The sequence below is a fragment of the Protobothrops mucrosquamatus genome, unplaced genomic scaffold, assembly GCF_001527695.2.
Source record: "Protobothrops mucrosquamatus isolate PMUCROS unplaced genomic scaffold, P.Mucros_1.0 scaffold57, whole genome shotgun sequence".
In the NCBI taxonomy this organism is placed as follows: Eukaryota; Metazoa; Chordata; class Lepidosauria; order Squamata; family Viperidae; genus Protobothrops; species Protobothrops mucrosquamatus.
In genome coordinates, this window is record NW_015386437.1 from 627,870 (window position 1) to 648,499 (window position 20,630).

Genomic DNA, 20,630 nt, shown 5'->3' on the forward strand with positions numbered 1-20,630 from the left:
AAGAGTCATTAGCCCCATCCCCAGGGAAGCAGATGACTTTTGGGACATAATATGACTAACCATTACCATCAAGTAATACCAGAGAGGCACACCTGGGCTCAGGTCAGAATACGTGACACAGGAAATAGCCTCAAAGTTCATGCCACAGGAACAGGAAGACTTCCAAACAAAAAGCTAGAGAGGGTATAAAATGCTACTGACCATGTGCTCAGTCTCTTCTTCCCTCCTCTGCTCTTTCCTGAAGAACCATCTTTCTGCTTCTGCAATAAACTGTAACCATCTTCCCAAAGCAGTCGCCATGTTGCTTATTTAATAATAATAATAATAATAATAATAATAATAATAATAATAATAATAATAATAATAATAATGATAATATTCCCGGCTTGGATGAATCAGGATGAAGACTTACTTCTGACACTAGCATCACTAAGAATAGCAACATTAATGAACCAGACTTTGTTTTAGATCAGGCATGTTATGAACAAGATGGCTGTCTGTTTGGATCTTAAAGTCCCATAAGATCTTAACCTCTCATTTGCAAAACCTTCTCAACTTGATGGTCCCAGTAGTTTTTACCACATTCAGATCCAAACCTCTGGCAAAGTTTCCAATCAATAACTTTGGCAACTTGGTCATGGTGATGTCTGTAGTCAGTTTGTGAAATTGCTGCAGTCACTGATTAAATGGTCAATTGTTTCATTCTTTTCACTACAAAGGTGACATTTGCTATTGCAAACATTTGCTATCTACATGTTGAATTTTCACCTTCATGCAATTAAGGGGCAAAATTTGCTTTGGAGTAGCTAAAATAAAGCTTTCAGTTCCTTTATTTAACACTCCTGATTTAAGCAACTCCATGTGGGTTTTTTAATCAGCTCTTTCCTCTCTACTCTTCGATTAACAAATGTGTTTTCAGCTGATTCTTTTCTGTATTCAGCTTCCACCTTTGTTGTTTTCAAGAAATTTCTTTGACTGACTTCCTTCAGCAAGGGTTTTTTGCTTTTCTTAATGTAGTCACTCAGGCCGTGTTTTTCTTCGTCCACAGTTTGTTTCACCTGTAGAAATTCTCTAATCTGTTCAGTTCTTGGTAAACACAGATGATCAATATCAATTTTTGGGGTACAAAGCATGGTACACTATCATTAGTTTTCTTTCAATCCAAGTTACCATCTGGGTCTAGTCAACAATCCCCGCTTTATATTGAACAATACGGACAGCCCAGGTTATTATTAAATTATTGTTACTATTACTAATTAACTGATCACAATTTGTGAAGTCACAGCTACCTGTTTGTTACTGGTATTGGCCTTCATATATACTGAGTTCTTCCCAAGAATCCAGGATGTCACAATGTATTGTTGTGACATATGCAGATCCAAGCAGTGTGGATTTTTGCAATTGACAGATGGAAATGTTGCTAATGTGCAGAATTTCTACGTGCCATACAAGATTGTTTGGTATGGGACCCAATGTATCGATAATAACCACTCATATCACTCTGAATGGTTTATAGTAATAGCAATAGTACTTAGACTTATAGACCACTTCACAGTGCTTTGCAGTCCTCTCTAAGCAGTTTTCAGAGTTTTCACCCAACAATCTGGGTCCTCATTTTACTCACTTCAGAAGGATGGAAGGCTGAGGCAACCTTGAGCCGCTCAGAATTGAACTGCTGGCAATCGTCAGAGTTAGCCTGCAACGCTGCATTCTAACCATTGCGCCACCATGGCTATAATCTATAATATAATTCTATAATCATTAATTATTACTATGCTTGGTCACACAGTCAGCCAGAAGTTTAGACTGGATTTCTATCCACCTATCAAGTTTTCCCAAGGATGTGAGATAGGTAGGTATTTGTTTGATGTAAGCTCTTCCAAGTAAAGCTTCCTTTTGCAATTAACTGCTGGGGATTTAGTCAGTACTGATGGTGTTCAAGTGGTGCTCCAGAAATTTTGGAATTGCACCCAAGATAAAACTATTATTATTGATATTATCTATCTAAGTTCATCTATTTTCAGATCTTTATATTTTGTGATTTTCTCCAATTCTTTCTCTGCATGGATGAAGGACATGATTCATTGTCATTATTTTTCTGGTCTTCTTATTCAGGCCTTTTGCACACTCATAAACATACACACAGATAATCCTCTTTAGATTTGGGTGCTATTTTTTATTTTTTTTATTTTTTTGCAGTGTATGCTCTCCCATTGGTAAAAGTTCAATCACCCTTGCTTCAGCTTCATATAATCTGTCTGTCCGTCCGTCCGTCCATCCATCCATCCATCCATCCATCCATCTATCCATCCATCCATCCATCCATCCATCCATCCATCCATCTATTATCTATCCATCCATCTATTATCTATCCATCCATCTATTATCTATCCATCCATCTATTATCTATCCATCCATCCATCTATCCATCCATCCGTCCATCCATCCATCCATCCATCCATCCATCCATCCATCCATCCATCCATCCATCCATCTATTATCTATCTATTTATCTCCACAGCCTTAGGCTGCCTTTAACTTTGGACTTTCCATCTGGCTTAGATGAAGAGGACAAACTCATTTACATAAAGTATGTTCTATAAGATAATGGAGAAAAATGTGGGCAAAAATTGTTATTACAGAATATTACATAATAACAAAGTTGGAAGAGATCTTAGAGGTCTTTTAGTCCAACCCCCTGCTCAAGCAACCCCCTGCTCAAATCTATATCATTTCAAGCAATTGGCTGTCCAGTCTCTTCTTAAAAGCCTCCAATGATGGAACATCCACAACTTCTGGATGGTCACCAGTTAATTTTTCCACCGGTTAATTTTTCTCACTGTTAGAAAATTTCTCCTTAGTTCTAGGTTGCTTCTCTCCTTGATTATTTTCCATCCATTTTTTTCTTGTTTTGCCTTCTGGTGCTTTGGAAAATAGGTTGACCCTTCTTCTTTATGGAAGTCCCTCAAATATTGGAACACTGATATCATGTCACCCTTAGTCCTTTTTTTACTAGACTAGACAAACCCAATTGCTGCAACTGTTCTTCATATATTTTAGGCTCCAGCCCCCACCCACCTTTGTTGCTCTTTTCTGCAGTCTTTCCAGAAGCTCTACCTCTTTTTTATGATATGGTGACCAAAACTGGATGCAGTATTCTAAGTATTGTCTTACTAAGGCTTTATAAAGCAGCACTAATACATCATGTAATCTTGATTCTATTCCTCTGTTAATGCAACCTAGGACTGCATTGGCTTTTTTGGCTGCTGGAGCACATTGCTGGCTCATATTTAAGTGACTGTCCACTAGGACTCCAAGATCCCTCTCACAGTTACTGCTATTGAACCATGTTTCACCTAATCTGTACGTGTACATTTGGTTTTTCTTGCCTAATGTAAGTATAAAATCTGACTTTTCTCTACATTGAATTTCATTTTGTTTGATAGGGGTCAATGTTCAAGTCTGTCAAGATCCATCTTTAGTGTTTAGTGTTATCTGCAAATTTGATGAGTTCCCCTTCTATTGCCTCACTAACATGGTTTATGAAGATATTGAAGAGTACAGGGCCTAAAAAATGGAACCTTGTGGTACCCCACTGCTTACTTTGCTCCATGTAGATGTATTTCCATTAAGGACTACATGTTGAGTGTGATTTGTCAGAGAGTTAAAAATACATCTAGTGGTGATGCTGTCCATCCCACATTTTTTAAGTTTACCAAGAAGTAGGTTGTGGTCTACTTGTCAAATTATTGAATGATTTCAATTGAGTTCAACTGAAGCAACCATTCTGAAATGATTCCCTACCCATTGCTGACCAAAAGACCATAAATGGATTATTGTTCAATGCAATTTTGCTATGAAAGTAGAAACAGCATAGCTTACTGAACGTCCTTTCCTTTCCTTTTTTCGTTAAATTAACTGCAAGATACTTTATCACTGTCTATTACCATGACCTTGTTCTCTGTTCTTTTTCCAAATTTGCAAAGCCTAGCTTAATATCCCCAAATGTCCTTTGGCATACATATACACGATAATAGAAGAATATATCAATGATGGATTAAGGAAAACATAACATTCCAAAGGTTGGATGGAATAGTGAATTCAGTCTTAGTGCAATCTATTAGAAAGTATTCTGATTTCTATTCTTCCACTTTCCAGTGAAAAGACATACCACATACTACATCCACACACAGTTCCTAGCTCATCTTTGTTAAATCTGAAGGAAGTGTCTAAAATAGCATAGATTGACATTCCATAAATTGGAATCTTTTTGTACTAACTTTTAGTTATCTTAGTGTTTGTTATTTTAAATATGTTTATATGGACTGTTCATCTCCTGGAGCAGGTGAGATAATTTTAACTGCTTTTTCATTGTTATGCTTTAATTAGAAGCACCTTAAGACTCTAAGCCTAAGGTATTCTTCAAACAACTGAAAAAGTAAAATTATATCTTAGTTGATCAATTGCTATCTAATTGCATCAATCTAGTGATATTACATTTCAGACCTATGGAGTAAAAACAGAAGTAAAAACAGAACCTTGAAACTATATTTGCTGCACTTACAGTAAATACAAATTTCTGTACATTTCTTACTGCTTCAAACAGTTTTTGTCAAAGCATTGGATAGAAACTGTTTGAAGAAGTAAGGAAATATACACTATAAATACTATAAATACTCATGATTGTTTTTGCTTTGTATAACAGTAAATGAATTGAATTCTTCAATTACATCCCATTATTAATGACTAAGAAAAGCCACAGGTAGCAATTCTAATAGTGCCAAATAATTTTGACAGTAGTCTACAGCAATGTGCATTAGACTATTTTTTAGATCACCCATTAATCTACAGGAATATTCTAACACAAGTAGATTATAGGTTGCATTTTTTTTTCATTCTCTGCAGAATCAGATTATATTCAGAGATGTATGCGATTTCTTCTTCATTACCTGCATCCAATATTTTTGCCATTCGTGTTCTCTAACAATGGACATTACAGAAAATATATTATTGATCAGCATGATGAATATGATGTAATAACTTCAACTGTTTTTTAGAAAAAATTGAAAGATATCTAAGTCACCTCTTCATTCTTGCAAAAATAAGTTACAAAATGATTTCTTCACCAAATATGTTTTACAGCTCCTACTTTAGAACATAAGTTTAATAATTTTTGAAAGGAGAGAGACATCTTTATTTAGACATTTACCTGAAGGGTAATGTTCATTCACTGGCCATCCATCTACCTGAAGTGTTGCATTACCACCATTTCGGGTAAAACGCACAACATGGTATTTGCCATCATTCACAGGAGTGCTCTCCTCTTTGATAGAGATATCTACTGTGCCAATATTGAAGACTACACCAATTTTACCTTGTTCCTGTGAAGAAAAGAAAAGAGTTGTGGGTAAATTCTGGAAGTATGGTCGAAAGATGGATATATTTTGCTCAAAGTAATAAGATCAACATACACAAAATGAGAATGCAGGACATATTTGCCTTTGTAAGTCATACAAAATAAGACTTGATATAAAGCATAATAAAATGATATTCTAAATCAAGTGAAGCGTGGTGGCTCAGTGTCTTAAAGACGCTGGATTTATTGGCCAGAGAAGATTGCCTCTCTGCACTCCACAGTTGAAGCCTTAGCACCATGTGACAGAGTGAACTCCTGTCACTCGCCTCAGCTTCTGCCAATCTAGCAGTTTTAAAGCATGCAAATGCAAATAGATAAATAGGTACCACTATGGTGGGATTAAGGGTGGAAACAAAAATCCAACCAGCGCTGGTCTGGCCAAATGAGAGGCAAAAACTGGTGGGGGAAAAACCCCAGATGACACTGCCACCGCCACAGAACTTTGTTAGCTGTTCTGTGTATGGAGCTAGTTCACCCCCTCTGTGGTGTACCCTGGATAGTGAGTGAAAGAACTAGCAATTTTAGGCAGCCAATCTTAGGCAGCCAAACTATTACTCTGTAATAACTTTGTAGATTTCTGGCTTTCATGTACCAATGCTATATGCTAAATAAATAAGTAAAAGCTACATGAAGTGTACCCTAGACTCATTTATTTCTCTAATTCTTTTAAAATCTTATTTTACTCAAGACTGGCATCAGAAATCGTAACAATATAACATTTAATATAACATTTAAAATGAAAATGAGCATCTGCTTCTGATTTTAAACAAGATAATATTGATCCCATCTGCAGTTTTTATTCCATACAGTTACTTCAAAGCCTGAACAAAAATTGCACTTTGAAGACCAATATTGCAAAAGCCAATTTTACAGCCAGAATGACTTATATGTGGCCAATAAAAGAAAACTGAACACATAAGCTTAAAACTGAACGCTTAAGGTAAAGCACATAGGAGAAGCCAGTTTCCTAGGATTGAATCCATCTGTGCTCGTGGTGTCCAATTAGCATTCTGATGAAGTTGCATTGTTACAGTAATATTACCATACAAATGGATCAGGAAAGAATGAATATATTAACCAAACACTTCACATGAGTCTAGTTGAATAGTAACACATAAACTCTATATGAACTATTCCTAGATTATTCCTGGCCTCTTCACTTAAAAGTGATCAGATAAAAGATGAACAGAAAGATGATGGGATCCTGTGGTCCCATTACAAAGGCTGATTCTAATATATTTCTAATTATGTGAAAGGACAAGAATATGTGTATTTTTCTGGGGACTGACATCAGATGGGCAAAATACAATCTACTATATAATATTTTTGATATTTGTTCAGTAACTTCTATGGGGATTACTGAGAACATTATTTTGATTTCCTTTGGATGGCCCATCATGGAATGGAAAAGAAGATGGCGTGGAACTAGGGGCTGCGATGTCAACTGAGCCATGGAAAGAAAAGATTAAAAAGAGAAGGAAAGGAAAAAGAAAAAAAGGGGGGGAATGAGAACAAAGATAGAGAAAATATAGAAGAGGACCAGGACTAGTATAATTAGACTGGTTGGTTAGGATCCAAGGAAAACTGACCACAGTGAAATGAACAACTGGGAGTGAACTCAGACCTCATCTTGGGACTCTGTAAATATATGTGATGGTGGCAGAAGAAGCATAAATCAAGCAATCATAGGGAAAGAATGTGATAAGAATTAAATTATCTGTTCTTAGAGCAGGAGTCAGAGAATTGAGAAGAAGACCCTCTCCTGCTCTTGCCCTAGATAACGAAATGACATGAGGGCTGATTGTTCTAGTACTAGAAGGTGCCACTGGGATGTGTGGTTGTGGTATGAATATAGCTGCCAGATGGGGTTGGAATGGATACATCAGATGCAATTGGACCATTACTATATAGCTCAATTGGCTGACTAGAAGAAGGGTGATGGAGAACTAAATGGTCAGAGATGGAAGAAGACATCATTATATACTGCTGCAGTTGAGTTAAGGACTCTCAATAGTTCAAATATATATATACATATACAATTGAAACATTCATGAGAAAAATTTTAAAATAAAAGAACAATAAAAATATACAGCATCATTCCCCAAATAATCTATGAAATCTCATTTAAACTGTAATACAGAGAGGAACCAATCTAATTTTAACCAAGAGGCTATTTCTAAGGAACAGTTTCTCCAGGCTGTGTCTTCATTTACTTCTGGAAAGTGGGGAACCCTGTGCTATTTCTCCTGGAAAGATTGCATAGTTCAGGTCATTTCCATCTGGAGAACTGGACCAGAATGTTTTTCATTACTATTTTTTTTTAAAAAACCACTGTTGATTATTGTTATTTTATATTATTGCTTTTATTGTAACTTAAATCTACATATACATTGCCTGGAGTCCAACTAAGATGATGGATGAATCCCATAATTAAGATAAATTAAATCTCTGGAATATCAAATTAAACAAAGAAGACTTGTTAAGAATTTCTTTCATTGCCATCTGCATGCATGTTTTATTAGTCTTATTTCAGTTCTACTTTATTAGTCATAATCTATCTTTTTCACACACATGCATATACACAAAAGGCACAATTGGTTCCTCAGCATGAATTCTTAATGGATTCCCGACTTAAGAAAGCAGCTGTATCTCTTTAAAAAAAAAACCTCCAACACCTTATTTGACAAAACTAGGTATCTGGTCTCTGTTAAGTTTGGGGTGACAATGTTCATGTAACAGTAAGATTTATAAAAACATATGTCATTTCATTCTTTCTTGAAGATTTAATAAAAAATGTCTCAGTATAGAGAATATTTCTTCTGCTACATTTCCTATACTCCTGATGGACCTTTGTCAAGAGAGGCTGGTAAAAATATATTTCAAGGCAGGACATTGAAATATAAGATAAAATAAAGATATGTTGTTCATTTCTGACACTGTGGAGTCCTGTGTACAACAAGCAGTGAGAAAGAACCATAGATGATAGATGAATTTCTTCTGTATTTTCTATGTATACAAAGCAGCAACAAGTCATTAACAAGCAGGCAAAATAGTTATTTAATATTGTTAGGCATTTTGAAATTTACCCACCTACATCTATATCCCCCTGATATGTCATGATATAACTCCTAAAATATGGCTACTTTTGTTGCTTGAGAGTTGTAGACATGACATTTTATGAGATTGTTTACATCTGACTTTTATAATTTCTAAGAATATAAAGTACAATTGTATATGCTCATTGTATTCCAGTGTTTATTAATATGCTTGTATTTTCCAAGGTGGCCTAATCATTGTTTACACAGAAACAGTCTCTTTACCAAAGTTTTAATTCCAATGTCATCCTTTGCTTAGTTCCTTGTACCAGTTTAAAGAGTAATAGTCTTAAAGTTTTTAATATCTTTGCAAACTTTTATGTTATTCAGATTTACTTTTCTGAGATGAAAATATCTAGGAAGCAAATGGAATCTTCCGACACTTGCTTAGCTACAAAAAATACTTTCCATCTCATAATGATTAGAAAAAAAGCATAAATACTAACCTGTCATTTCCTGACAATTGACAGCAGTTGAACTAGCAATTGCCTAAAACAGAGACAGCCCTATATTACAGGCACCATGGAATGTACCACATAATGTTTTAACTAATAAACACCTTGATCAAACTCAACTCAATTACTGGATGTCTGCTATGGCATTGGGACTGTACCTTAATGATTATTCAGAGCTGTCTGTCTTGGCCTATAGAGTTGCTCTCTCTTTCTGTATGTCTCTGTGTGTGTGTGTGTGTGTGTGTGAGAGAGAGAGAGAGAGAGAGAGAGAGAGAGAGAGAGATATTTTAATCTGTGGTAAAGGAATTCTGCTCAAAAAGACAGCCCATAGTTCAGAAAAATAGATAATTTTTGTCACTAGCCAGTGAGCAGAAACATTGCAGGACAAAGAGAAACAAGGGTCAGATGATTTTTTGACAACATAGATCAGCTGATGTTCTCTTTTGCAAGCTGCACAATAGGCTGCAATTACTTTCACCATTTGCCCACAGCAAATATGAAATTATTGCTATAATTACATAATGTATAGCCCAAAGTATTATATGATGAAATACAGATGTAATAAGAGTTTTCATATGGCTCAGTGCGACCACAACTGGCGTATTATTTCCTTACACATATTTCTTTATGAGACATATATTGACAAACTGGGAGTTCTGAGATTTTTTTTGAAAGATAAATTGATTGACGATATTGATTTATAGAGAGAGAGAAAAAATTATGTAGAGCTATAATGGCATATAATCAAACTATTTCAGCATACCAAACATCACCAAGCAACCATAATTATCACCTCCTCCACATTGCACAATGCAAATGTATACTGAAGTTTAATTTAATATGTTCTGTCAGTCAGATACTATTCAATTTATATAAAATCAAGATATGTCATACAACACTTTTTAGTTGGACAGCAGCTATATGTAGAACATGGCATGTAAAACTACTGCCTCTTGGTTATCAAGCCCAATTAAGTAAGGCAAAACTTTATGTAGCTGACCATCTGATTATTATTTTTTTTTAAAAAAATACTATTTAGCAAAAATGAAAAGAAAGATAGCCTGGTAAAATCTCAACAGAGCAAGAGTTTCATAATTATGGTACCTCTATTATTTGGGACCTCTATTTTGGAACTAACACTTGCCATTATACACCAAAGAAGACAGTGACTAGAAGACTAGACTTTGCATTGTATTCAGGCAGATTTCTATTTCTTCCATTCAATCATAGTTGACTTTAAAAGCTGAATAATTTCTTATGGCTATCAAATATGAAATGAGTTCCCGATATTGCAAGATGAAATCACAAGATGATTAGCACAGCAACAGAAGTTCAAGATATAAAGATTTCAACATTCATTTCTGTAACTTAGTGAGATTTATTGTAAGGCTTAATTGCTTCAAGGCCTTTCCTTTTCTTTATATTTTTCAATTAATTTCTCATAAAAAGACTTTGAGTTGCATCCAAAGTTATTTGTTTCCAGTCTCCAGCAAGAGATCTAAGTATTTCAACACCCATTCTTCAGTCTAATTGGCATAAAGGAAGATGGGCTGACTTTTGGAATCTATGAGAAATGTGATCACCATGCCTATGTAAAAGGTTATGCTCATTGCTAACACTTTACTGTAATAACTGTGACAATTCTAATGTATATGTTATTGACATTTTCACTGGTAAGACATTTCCTAAAACTGGTGGAGAAATGGAATGTTAAAAAATAAATAAAATCAATAATTTATACACTAATATTAACTTAATCTAATTATTTTCTGTTAAAATAAATAGGATTATGTTTAATATTTTGATTTTCAAGCAGGTAGATGGATAGGATAAAGTCCAAGTGTCCTGGGTGGGGAAAAAAAGCTGCTAGTTTCATTCACTATTGTTTGTTTGCTTGCTATTTCAATTTGTATTCTAGCATCCTATCCATGTAAGATATAAGATGATTGATAGTAAAAGATCAAATTTAAAATACTCAAGTAGAGATATTATTAAACATATTTTTTTAAAAAAAAATATCTTAGAAAATTGCATCCCATTCTTGGAAGCACATTTTAGGTTAAACACTGAAAAACCAGAGCTTGGCCAAAACAGACCAAATAAAACTTATCAAGAATAGGTAGAGGAACTGAAAATAATTAGCTTGGAGAAGAGAAATTTTTGGTGAGACATGATAGCTGTCTTCTAGTATCTGAAAGGCTGTCATGGAGAGAAATTGTTTAGAGTTGTTTCAGAAGACAGGGCCAAGGAAATTACAGGGAAGTAGATTTTAGTTGGATATCAGTAAAAGAAAAATCCTAATGGCAATAGCTACTCAACAAAGGAATAAAATGCTCTGGCCGATAGTAGATCTTCATTCATGGGAGGTGTTTAAATAGTTGTTGGGTGACCATTTGTTGGGGATGCTATAATAGTGGATTATTTTACAAAGTAAGAGGCAGAACTGAATAATTCTTCCAAATCTTCCATTCTATGAATCTGAATTCTACTTGTCTATAAAGTAGAAGTAGAAACTGGCCAGTAGAAGCTGGCCAAGAAACACCTTCTTGTCCCATCTCTCTGGAAGTGATATCATCTGGATTTCATGAAGCACCACACCTCCATCAGAGCTGCTCATTCTATAAATCATGAAACATTAATAAAGGATGCCTTTATTATATTGTTTTCCCTCTCCTCACCATAATGTTCTTTCATGCTATAAACCTGAGGAACTGTCTGGATGATGATGATGATGATGATGATGATGATGATGATGATGATGGTGATTTAAATAACATCAGCTAAGATATTTAAAATATTTAATACTAATCTATTATTATTAAAGCTCAGACGTTATCCCAAAGTTGTTTCTGAATGCAGATTCACAAAGGCATGCCAGACTATTAGAGACTATTAATACCAAAGACTATTAGAATTTTGGGCATTTTTTGAAGAGGAACTGAAACCAAATGTCAAAGTGGTCTTTTTTTTCTTTTTCTTTTTTTGATCTTATCATTCTAAAGCAACCATAATCATCACCTCCTCCTCCAGATGCAAATTGTCAAATTGTCCTCTCTACACAGTTGTTTAGGAGGACACATTTAAAATGGATTAGATAAGTGGTACGAAATGATGAATGGCTTTAACTAGCATTCAGTCCCATTACAAACAAATGAAAGAGGAAAGGCAACTGAAGCTGGCATGAAAACTGGGCTGGTAATAAAGAGGGCAAAGAAGGTAACTTTGTGAAGGATGTTTAAAGATGGGAAGTATAGAGTTGTTCTAATTCATCTCATGATCCTCTATGATGTCAATTGAACATCCGATACAGAGAGTAGAAATGTATATTGACAGTACAGACAATATAAAGTTCTACTTTTCAGTTTTCTGTGTCAGCTGCTATTGCTGTGTAAATATTTGGAGCCTACTGGGGACAAACCCTTACTGGATAGCAGTTATATCTGCTTTTTTCTTTTCTTTTCAATCTTCCACTATAGCTGCTGATATAATAATTTGATTACTTCAAGGAAAACACACACCCAGAGCAGAGAAGTCATATACATTTATATTTGCTGTGGGAAATTGGGACTGTGCATAGGTACATGCCAATGTATGAAAGTATAAAAAATAGTCACTTTTCATTTTCATGGTTTAGTACAAAAATGGAAATTTTTAGCATAAACACTTCAAACATTATATTTTAATCCTTTCTTACAGAACTGAAGACAATAGAATCTACAATCTCAAAATAGCATAAGCTCACCAGTGAGAGTGGAAACTGCAATCCATAGGTGGTTGATCAGGGTAAATTGTATTTGGACATTTTCCCATTACAGTTAATTATACCCCTGAGGAAAGTCAGGGAGGAACAGGAATAATCCAAGGTGAGACTGGGATCTCCCTCAAACCATCAATGCTATTTGCTCCTCCATCGGAATTGTATAATTTATAGCTGTGGAATTATCTGCCGGCATTCAGGGTAAGTAATAATAATATAGCACATTCAGTGATAGTTCCTATCAGTGCAAACTGACAAGAGAGAAGAATAAGAGGGAAGGAGAGGTGAAGATGGCATAAGCAACATTTTCTACAGAAGAATGTACATGAATATACTCACCACAGGTTACAATAGGATAGAAATAATCCACTGTGGAAAGCATTTTAGATATTAACTTTTAGGGTCCCTAGCAAAATTGGTATAAAGTTTGGTATTCTTTTAAAATTTACATTTTAACCAATTGCATGCTGCCTTGATTAATTTCCATTAGACAACCCTACCAGTACTAATACTACTACTAATAATGTGGTGGACAAACAATGACTTTGTAGATTCTTCTCATCTCACAACTTGCACTACTTACTAGAGCAATAGCAGCAAAGTAGGAGCTCATCCAGACTGTAAAGAACTTTGCTTTAAATAAAACTTGCATGCACAGAGCTCATATGCTGGCACTCCACTGAGCAACCCTAAGAGACCACAGAACATCCTCTGACATACTTCTAAATGCTTTAAAGACCTCAATATTTGGACCTGTAACAATAGACATTAGTTCAACAAGGATGCTGGCTGTCAGAGGCAAAGAAGAGACTGTAGCTATTACAAGAATCACAATCCTTAGTCCAATGTGAATAGTAGAATGAAATGAACAGAACTGAGTTAGTAAACACAGTTCAGGGATAGGAAGCTTGAGAGGATAAGACAGGGGTCTGGCTGAGGAATTCTGGGCATTGAAGTCTACAAGTCATAAAAGGGCCAAGTTTGAAGATCCCTGGGATAAGAGATGACGTCACTTTTTTTTTTGGTCTCTAGATCATTTACTGATGCTTTTATCCCAGTTTTGTCTCTTACCTACAGAGTCATTACTTCTGTGATTGACAAATTTTTATATTTTTAAAAAGACTGAACAATTCTGTGTTTTAATGACCATATTTATTTATTTATTTATGTGTTCATGTATTCATGAAATGTCTATACCACCCATCATACTTCCATGACACTGGGCTGTTTGCAAGTAAAAAATAAAATCATATTAGATCCATAGATAAAAATAATGTTAAAAACAGAAATTAAAAAACTGAAAAGTTAAAAAATAAAGTCTATGGAGATTCTCAATCATTCAGGTCATGGTTGTCCCAAAGGTGCTTTTTCAAAAAGGCAACTGGACTTTTTTGTCCCCCCCCCCTTTAAAAATGTTTTGTTTCTCATCCAAGAAGGTCCTTCAGTTCTTGGAACTACTACTATTACTACTACTACTACTACTACTACTACTACTACTACTACTACTACTACTATACTACTACTACTACTACTACTACTACATCCATTTGGTTTCCCAAGTCCTAACAGATGCCTGAATGGCTAAAATCATGTTTTGGTATGTGTTCCAATATCTACGGGACTGCCACAAAGAAGAGGGGCTAAATCTATTCTCCAAAGCACCTAAAGGCAGGGGAAAAAAACCACTGGATGGAAACTAATCAAGGAAAGAACCAGCCTAGAACTAAGGAGAAATTTCCTGACAGTTAGAACAATTAACCAGTGGAACGGCTTGCCTCCAGAAATTGTGGATGCTCCAACACTTTAAGAAGAGATTGTCAACCATTTGTCCGAAATGGTAGAGGGTTTCCTGCTTGAGCAGGAGGTTGGATTAGAAGACCTCCAAGGTCCGTTATATTCTGTATAATATAGCGAGCATGATGCTACCTATAGATACCTCTGAGGAAAACAAATTATCCTTCTGAGAGGGTTTGGCAGCTTGGCTGGCATAATGGGAAAGCAGGCAGAAGGCTCTTTGGGGGGTCTGTGTAGGGCTTTTGGAGAGCTTATATGAAAGCCCTGATTAGAGGCTAGAGATGCTTCTGCAGGCTCACCTTGGCATGAAGTACTGCCTAGCATGAAGGAGAAGGCTCAAGCATGCAGCTGCACAGAGACTGAAAGCTCTCTTCAGCTGATTTTTCAAGTATTGAAAGCCATGATCTAATCAAATGGAACACCTTTTAGCTCCTCTCTTTAGCAAACATTAACCCAGAGTATAAAGAACAGGTAGAAATCATTAGCATAAACTGAAAAATGAGCCAGGAAATGCATCAAAAACATCAGTCAGCTTTTGCTGTTGTTCAGCAGTAATGCTGAACAAATCTATTGGAGAAGTGCAAAGGTTATCATCTCACAAAGTAATCTGAGAAAAACTCAAACCACTATCTATTATGCTTGAGCTGTCAAAATAATGTTTTCTTTTGTTTTGAAAAAGGGCTTCAGAAAAGAAAACAGTTGCACTAAAATGGCAAGGGAAGCCCCAACAATGTGCAGTCAAAGCAAAGAGAAGCTAGATACTGTATATAGGAGGAGAGAAGCTGCAGCAAAGAAATGCAACTATTATTTGGAAAAGGAACTGGTATGAAGCAAATAAATAATTCAAAAAATACTACAACTGCCAGTGAGTATTAACAGTGGTTTAGTTGTCTTTAGGGAGATGAAGATAGCACCACAGCAGAGATAAGCACCCAGAGGGCCAATGTTGGATGCCAAACTCCCCCCCCCAGATAAGAAAGGGAGCATGAAAATACTCCACCTGTTCTTTGGACAGCTGCTTCCCATAAATTAATTGCAAAAACAAATGCTTTTGAGGTTTGCTTGTGAGTTGAGGTACAGGATTCCATCTATATTCATAGCAGTGGTACAGTCAAATATGGACAAAAGAACCAGCCAATCTTCATTTCTTAATGACATTTGGATATGATTATTCCACAACCTGAGTGAGTTTTTTAAAATATTTCTCTTGTTGATTTTTATTTTTCGGTGAGATTATAAACTTGGAATATTTAAAGATTTAAAATATAAACAGTATTTGGCAAGCCTCAAAGAGGTCAAGGAGAGAAGGATGGATGCATAATCTTCATCTCACCCTCACCAGAAAATGCTACAAATACTGTTTCTATCCTATACTCAGGCCTGAATCCCAACTAAAAGGAATCCACATAGACTGCTTCATCCAAAGTTCTCTGAAGCTTCTGCGCAATCACCTTTTCAATCATTTTCCCCAAAAGGGGAGATTAAATACTGGATGAAAATTGTCCAGTAAAGCTTCTTGGAGAGGAAGTGAACCCAATTCACGTCCATCCATTAGTTGCTGGGACTGGACCAATCTAATGGATCCAGCCTCCCTTTAGTGGATAGCGACACTAAAGATCCCCATCATAATCAGGGTATGGTCTGATTATGACAATGGTAAACACAAAAGCTCCCCCAAATTCAAATCACATAGCCACTGCTCCAACAGGAACACCAGATCCAGTATATGGGCACTCTCCTGTGTTGGGCTCTGTATGTTTTAGGATAGGCCCATGGCCATCATGATAGTCACAGATTCCAAAGCACCTCAGACCCCATTCGCTAGAGAAGGCAGATTGAAGCTCATCAAGACTATAAGTCTGGGGAACTCCAGACATGGCATCAAGTCAGGAAGAAGTTTTGTATAGCAGAGAGGATGGAATAACAGCAGCCATCCCAACTGATCCCTAGAGCCAATTTAAGGAAGTAGGAAAGCACTTCTTTATACTTCTTTTTTCTTTCTTTCTTTTTCCTGCAGTTTTGGCTTTGTTCTTTTGTTCTTTATTTTTTCTTAAATATTATATTATCATCTTAAATATTAGTGTTGATTAGTTTTTATCTTTCTTGCTTACAATTCTAATAAAGTTATTACAAAAATAAATAATTCCAAAATACTTAAGGAAATACTCACTGACAACGTTATCAGAATCAAAACCAAGCTTCTTTTTGTTCCTGTTCAGACATAATTAACAACTGAGCAGAATGGACAGTGACATGTTTAAGGTAACCTTGACAACTGGCTGTATTTGCATAATACATTAACCTTAAACCCAAGTTAATAGAACGCAAGTGCTATGTTCACATAACAACCTATGTCAAAACAAATGAACCATACCATGATTTTATGTGATGGATTGGTTCAAAAAACACACTAAAAGAAGAAATGTGGAATGAAGTCAAAGAGGTTGCAAAGGATGAATGTGAAAGAGCTTCCAAAGATTTTTTTTAAAAAAAACAGAAGAAATCAAACCATGGAAATTGCCAAGAAGAGAATAGAAGAGAAGTAAAAGCCCAGAAAAGCAATGATCTCAGGAAAGAACTTAACAAATAATTTCAGAAAGCTCTTAGAAAAGACAAGAAGCAGTATTATGTCAACATTTATAAATACACTTAAGTCAGAAACAGATGTAGGAAAATCTCCAAACTTCCAATCTCAAATTTGTATACTAAAAGATGCCAAAAGACAGACAGCAACTGATTCAAAGAAGAGGGTAGAAATATACTGAAAACATCCAGAACCGCTGGAACTAGACAATCAGATTGGACAACATTCTGGTTATTTCTAAATTAGAAAACAATAGACATTGATTTAATTCAGAAATATGGCGAAAAACAGAAAAATCTGTCAAGGCTCTAATTAAGCTCTACTAACAAATCTAGAGAAAATACAGTAGCCAACAAACTGTAACAAGTTAGTTACAAATCAATACCAAAGAAAGGAGACTCTATGCAAACTAACATATTATATCCCTAATTATAAATGTTACCAGAACAATGCTTAGGTTTATCCAACACAGATTAGAGCCTGACATGGACAGGGAGAAAGGAAGTTGGCTTTTGAAAAGGCCAAGAAGGAACAAGAGACATAATTGCTGATGCACACTAGGTGACTAAAAAAAGTCAATAAATACCAAAAAGAAGTCAATCTGTACTTAATGGATTACAGAAAGCCTTCAATTATGTTGATCAAGTGAAATGTCCTTAAGAAAATGGGAATCCCAGAACATCTTACTCATGAAAAACCTATATTCAGAGAGAGAACCAAAATATGGACAGAACATGGTGAAACTGACAGCCTATGGCTCAGCAATGCATTAATACAAGACTATAGGTTAACGGTCTCTTTGTGCTTTAATAAAGTCAAGGAACACAGTACAAATGAGTCTAAAATGAGATCAAAGCAATGACAATAGGTACAATGAGTATTAGTACATCAATAAAGATCTTGGAAAAGATATTTAGCTGCTGTGATGTGTCTTACCTACAAAGATCAGAGGCAATGTTTTTCCTGTGACACTCAATGGAACCAAAAGTTGGACTTTGACGAAATGTGACAGAAAGACTATTAACACAGAGAATACCAGGTATAGTCAAAAAAGCAAACAAGTTGACCATGCTCAGGTTTTGGATACAGCATGTGAACATCCAACTCCTTGAGAAATCCATAATGCTGGGTAGATGGAAGGAACCACCATCAAGGTGGATTGATTCAATTCAACAGCAACAGGTGCTATTGGAAGACTTGAAGGGACAGGTTAGGAACTGATCACTCAGAAGTAGATCTATTTTACATGTTTGCTAAAAGTTGACACTTATTGGGTGGCATATAAACTATCAATTAAACCCCATTTTAGCCTAGTTTTAACTGACACAGGCAATCCCTGGATTAAGAATGTCCAATTTACAGACAACTCATACTTATGGACAGCCTTCCTATTACTTAATTCAAACTATTTTGAATATCTGCAGACTCTAAAGGCCAGTGCAGCAATTTTCTGCAGATTCTGCTCTAGTAGTAACAACTTGAGATGTATTTTCATCATTGGTTACAGATGGACTACACCCCAAGGTTCTGAAGAAACTGGCAGATGTGATCTCAGAACCACTAAACTATATCTTTCAGAGATCCTGGAGAACTGGGGAACTACCAGAGGACTGGAAAAGGGCTGGTGTAGTGCCCATCTTCAAAAAAGGGAAAAAAATGGATCCAGGAAACTACAGACCTATCAGCCTGACCTCAATACCTGGGAAGATTTCGAAAAGATAATCAAGCAATGAATCAGTGAACACCTAGAGGCAAACAAAGTCAACATGGGTTTGTCAAAAACAGATCATGCCAGACAAATCTTATTGCAATCTTTGACCAGGTGACAAAATTAATGGACCAGAGGAATGCTATGGATATAATTTATTTGGACTTCAGTAAGACATTTGATAAAGTAGACCACAACCTACTACTTGATAAGATAGAAAAATGTGAGTTAGACAGCATCAACACCAGATGGATTCATAGCTGCTGACTGGTTGGACTCAGCGTGTGGTCCTCAATGGAACTGCATCTACATGGAGGGAAGTGTGTAGTCGGGTGCTCCAGGGTTCTGTTCTGGGCCCAGTGCTCTTCAACATCTTCATCAATGATTTGGATGAGGGGATAGATGGGGAACTCATCAAATTTGCAGACGACACCAAGCTGGCAGGAATAGCCAACACTCCAGAAGACAGGCTTAAGATACAGGAGGATCTGGACAGACTTGAACACTGGGCGCTATCTAACAAAATGAAATTCAATGTTGAAAAAAGTAAGGCTCTACATTTAGGCAAGAAAAAACAAATGTACAGGTATAGTATAGGTGGTACCTTGCTCAATAGTAGCAACTGTGAGAGGGGTCTTGGAGTCCTATTGGACAATCACTTAAATATGAACCAGCAGTGTGCTGCAGCTGCCAAAAAGGCCAACACAGTGCTAGGCTGCATTAACAGAGGGATAGAATCAAGTTCACGTGAAGTGTTAATACCACTTTACAATGCCTTGGTAAGGCCACACTTGGAATACTGCATTCAGTTTTGGTCACCACAATATAAAAAAGATGTTGAGACTCTAGAAAGAGTACAGAGAAGAGCAACAAAGATGATTAGGGGACTGGAGGCTAAAACATATAAGGAATGGTTGCTAGAATTGGGTATGTCTAGTTTAATGAAGAAAAGGATGAGGGGGGACATGATAGCAGTGTTCCAATATCTCAGGGGCTGCCACAAAGAAGAGGGAGTCAAGCTACTCTCCAAAGCACCTGAAGGCAGGAAAAGAAGCAATGGATGGAAACTAATCAAGGAGAGAAGAAACCTAGAGCTAAGGAAAAATTTCCTGACAGTTAGAACAATTAACCAGTGGAACAATCTGCCTCCAGAAGCTGTGAATGCTCCAACACTGGAAGTTTTTAAGAAGACAGCCATTTGTCTGAAATGGTATAGGGCAGTGATGGCAAACCTTTTAGAGACCAAGTGCCCCAAAACTGGCCCCGCTGCCCGCTCCACCCTCTGCCCCGCCCCCACCCTGCCTGCCTGCAGGGCTACTCACCGCCTCCAGGGCCTGCTGCAGATTGCCCAGGCAGTCCAGCAGCGCCATGGCGGCCACGTCCTCTGCCCGCGCCCCACAGCATCAACTGTGCGCAATGGGGCGTGAGGGCAGAGTCTTGTCTACGCTGCCTGGCTGCCATGTCATTGGCTGCGCTGCTCCACGTTGGTCACGCTCAGGGGGCGACTCCTCCAGGGGGGCTGCTGGTGAGGAGGGGGTTGCAGGGGGAGGCAAGGCTGGGGCAATGGCATGTGTGCCCACAGAGAGGGTTCCGAGTGCCACCTCTGGCACCCGTGCCATAGGTTCGCCACCACTGGTATAGGGTTTCCTGCCTGAGCAGGGGGTTGGACTAGATGACCTCCAAGGTCCCTTCCAACTTTATTATTATTATTATTATTATTATTATTATTATTATTATTATTATTGTTGTTGTTGTTGTTGTTGTTGTTGTTGTTGTTGTTGTTGTTGTTGTTGTTGTTGTTATATTGTGGAGTGCAAATTG

At 36.7% G+C, this 20,630-nt stretch overlaps 1 protein-coding gene across 1 annotated transcript in view; it reads right to left on the reverse strand.

The window, feature by feature from the left end:
- NRXN3 (neurexin 3) overlaps positions 1-20,630 on the reverse strand; it is a gene marked incomplete at its 5' end in the record, with an annotated part of 310,284 nt that overhangs the window by 142,861 nt on the left and 146,793 nt on the right. The window contains one exon of the mRNA XM_029283337.1: positions 5,210-5,381. Coding sequence (XP_029139170.1) covers positions 5,210-5,381 — 172 coding nt within the window. The remainder of the gene's footprint in view (positions 1-5,209; positions 5,382-20,630) is intronic.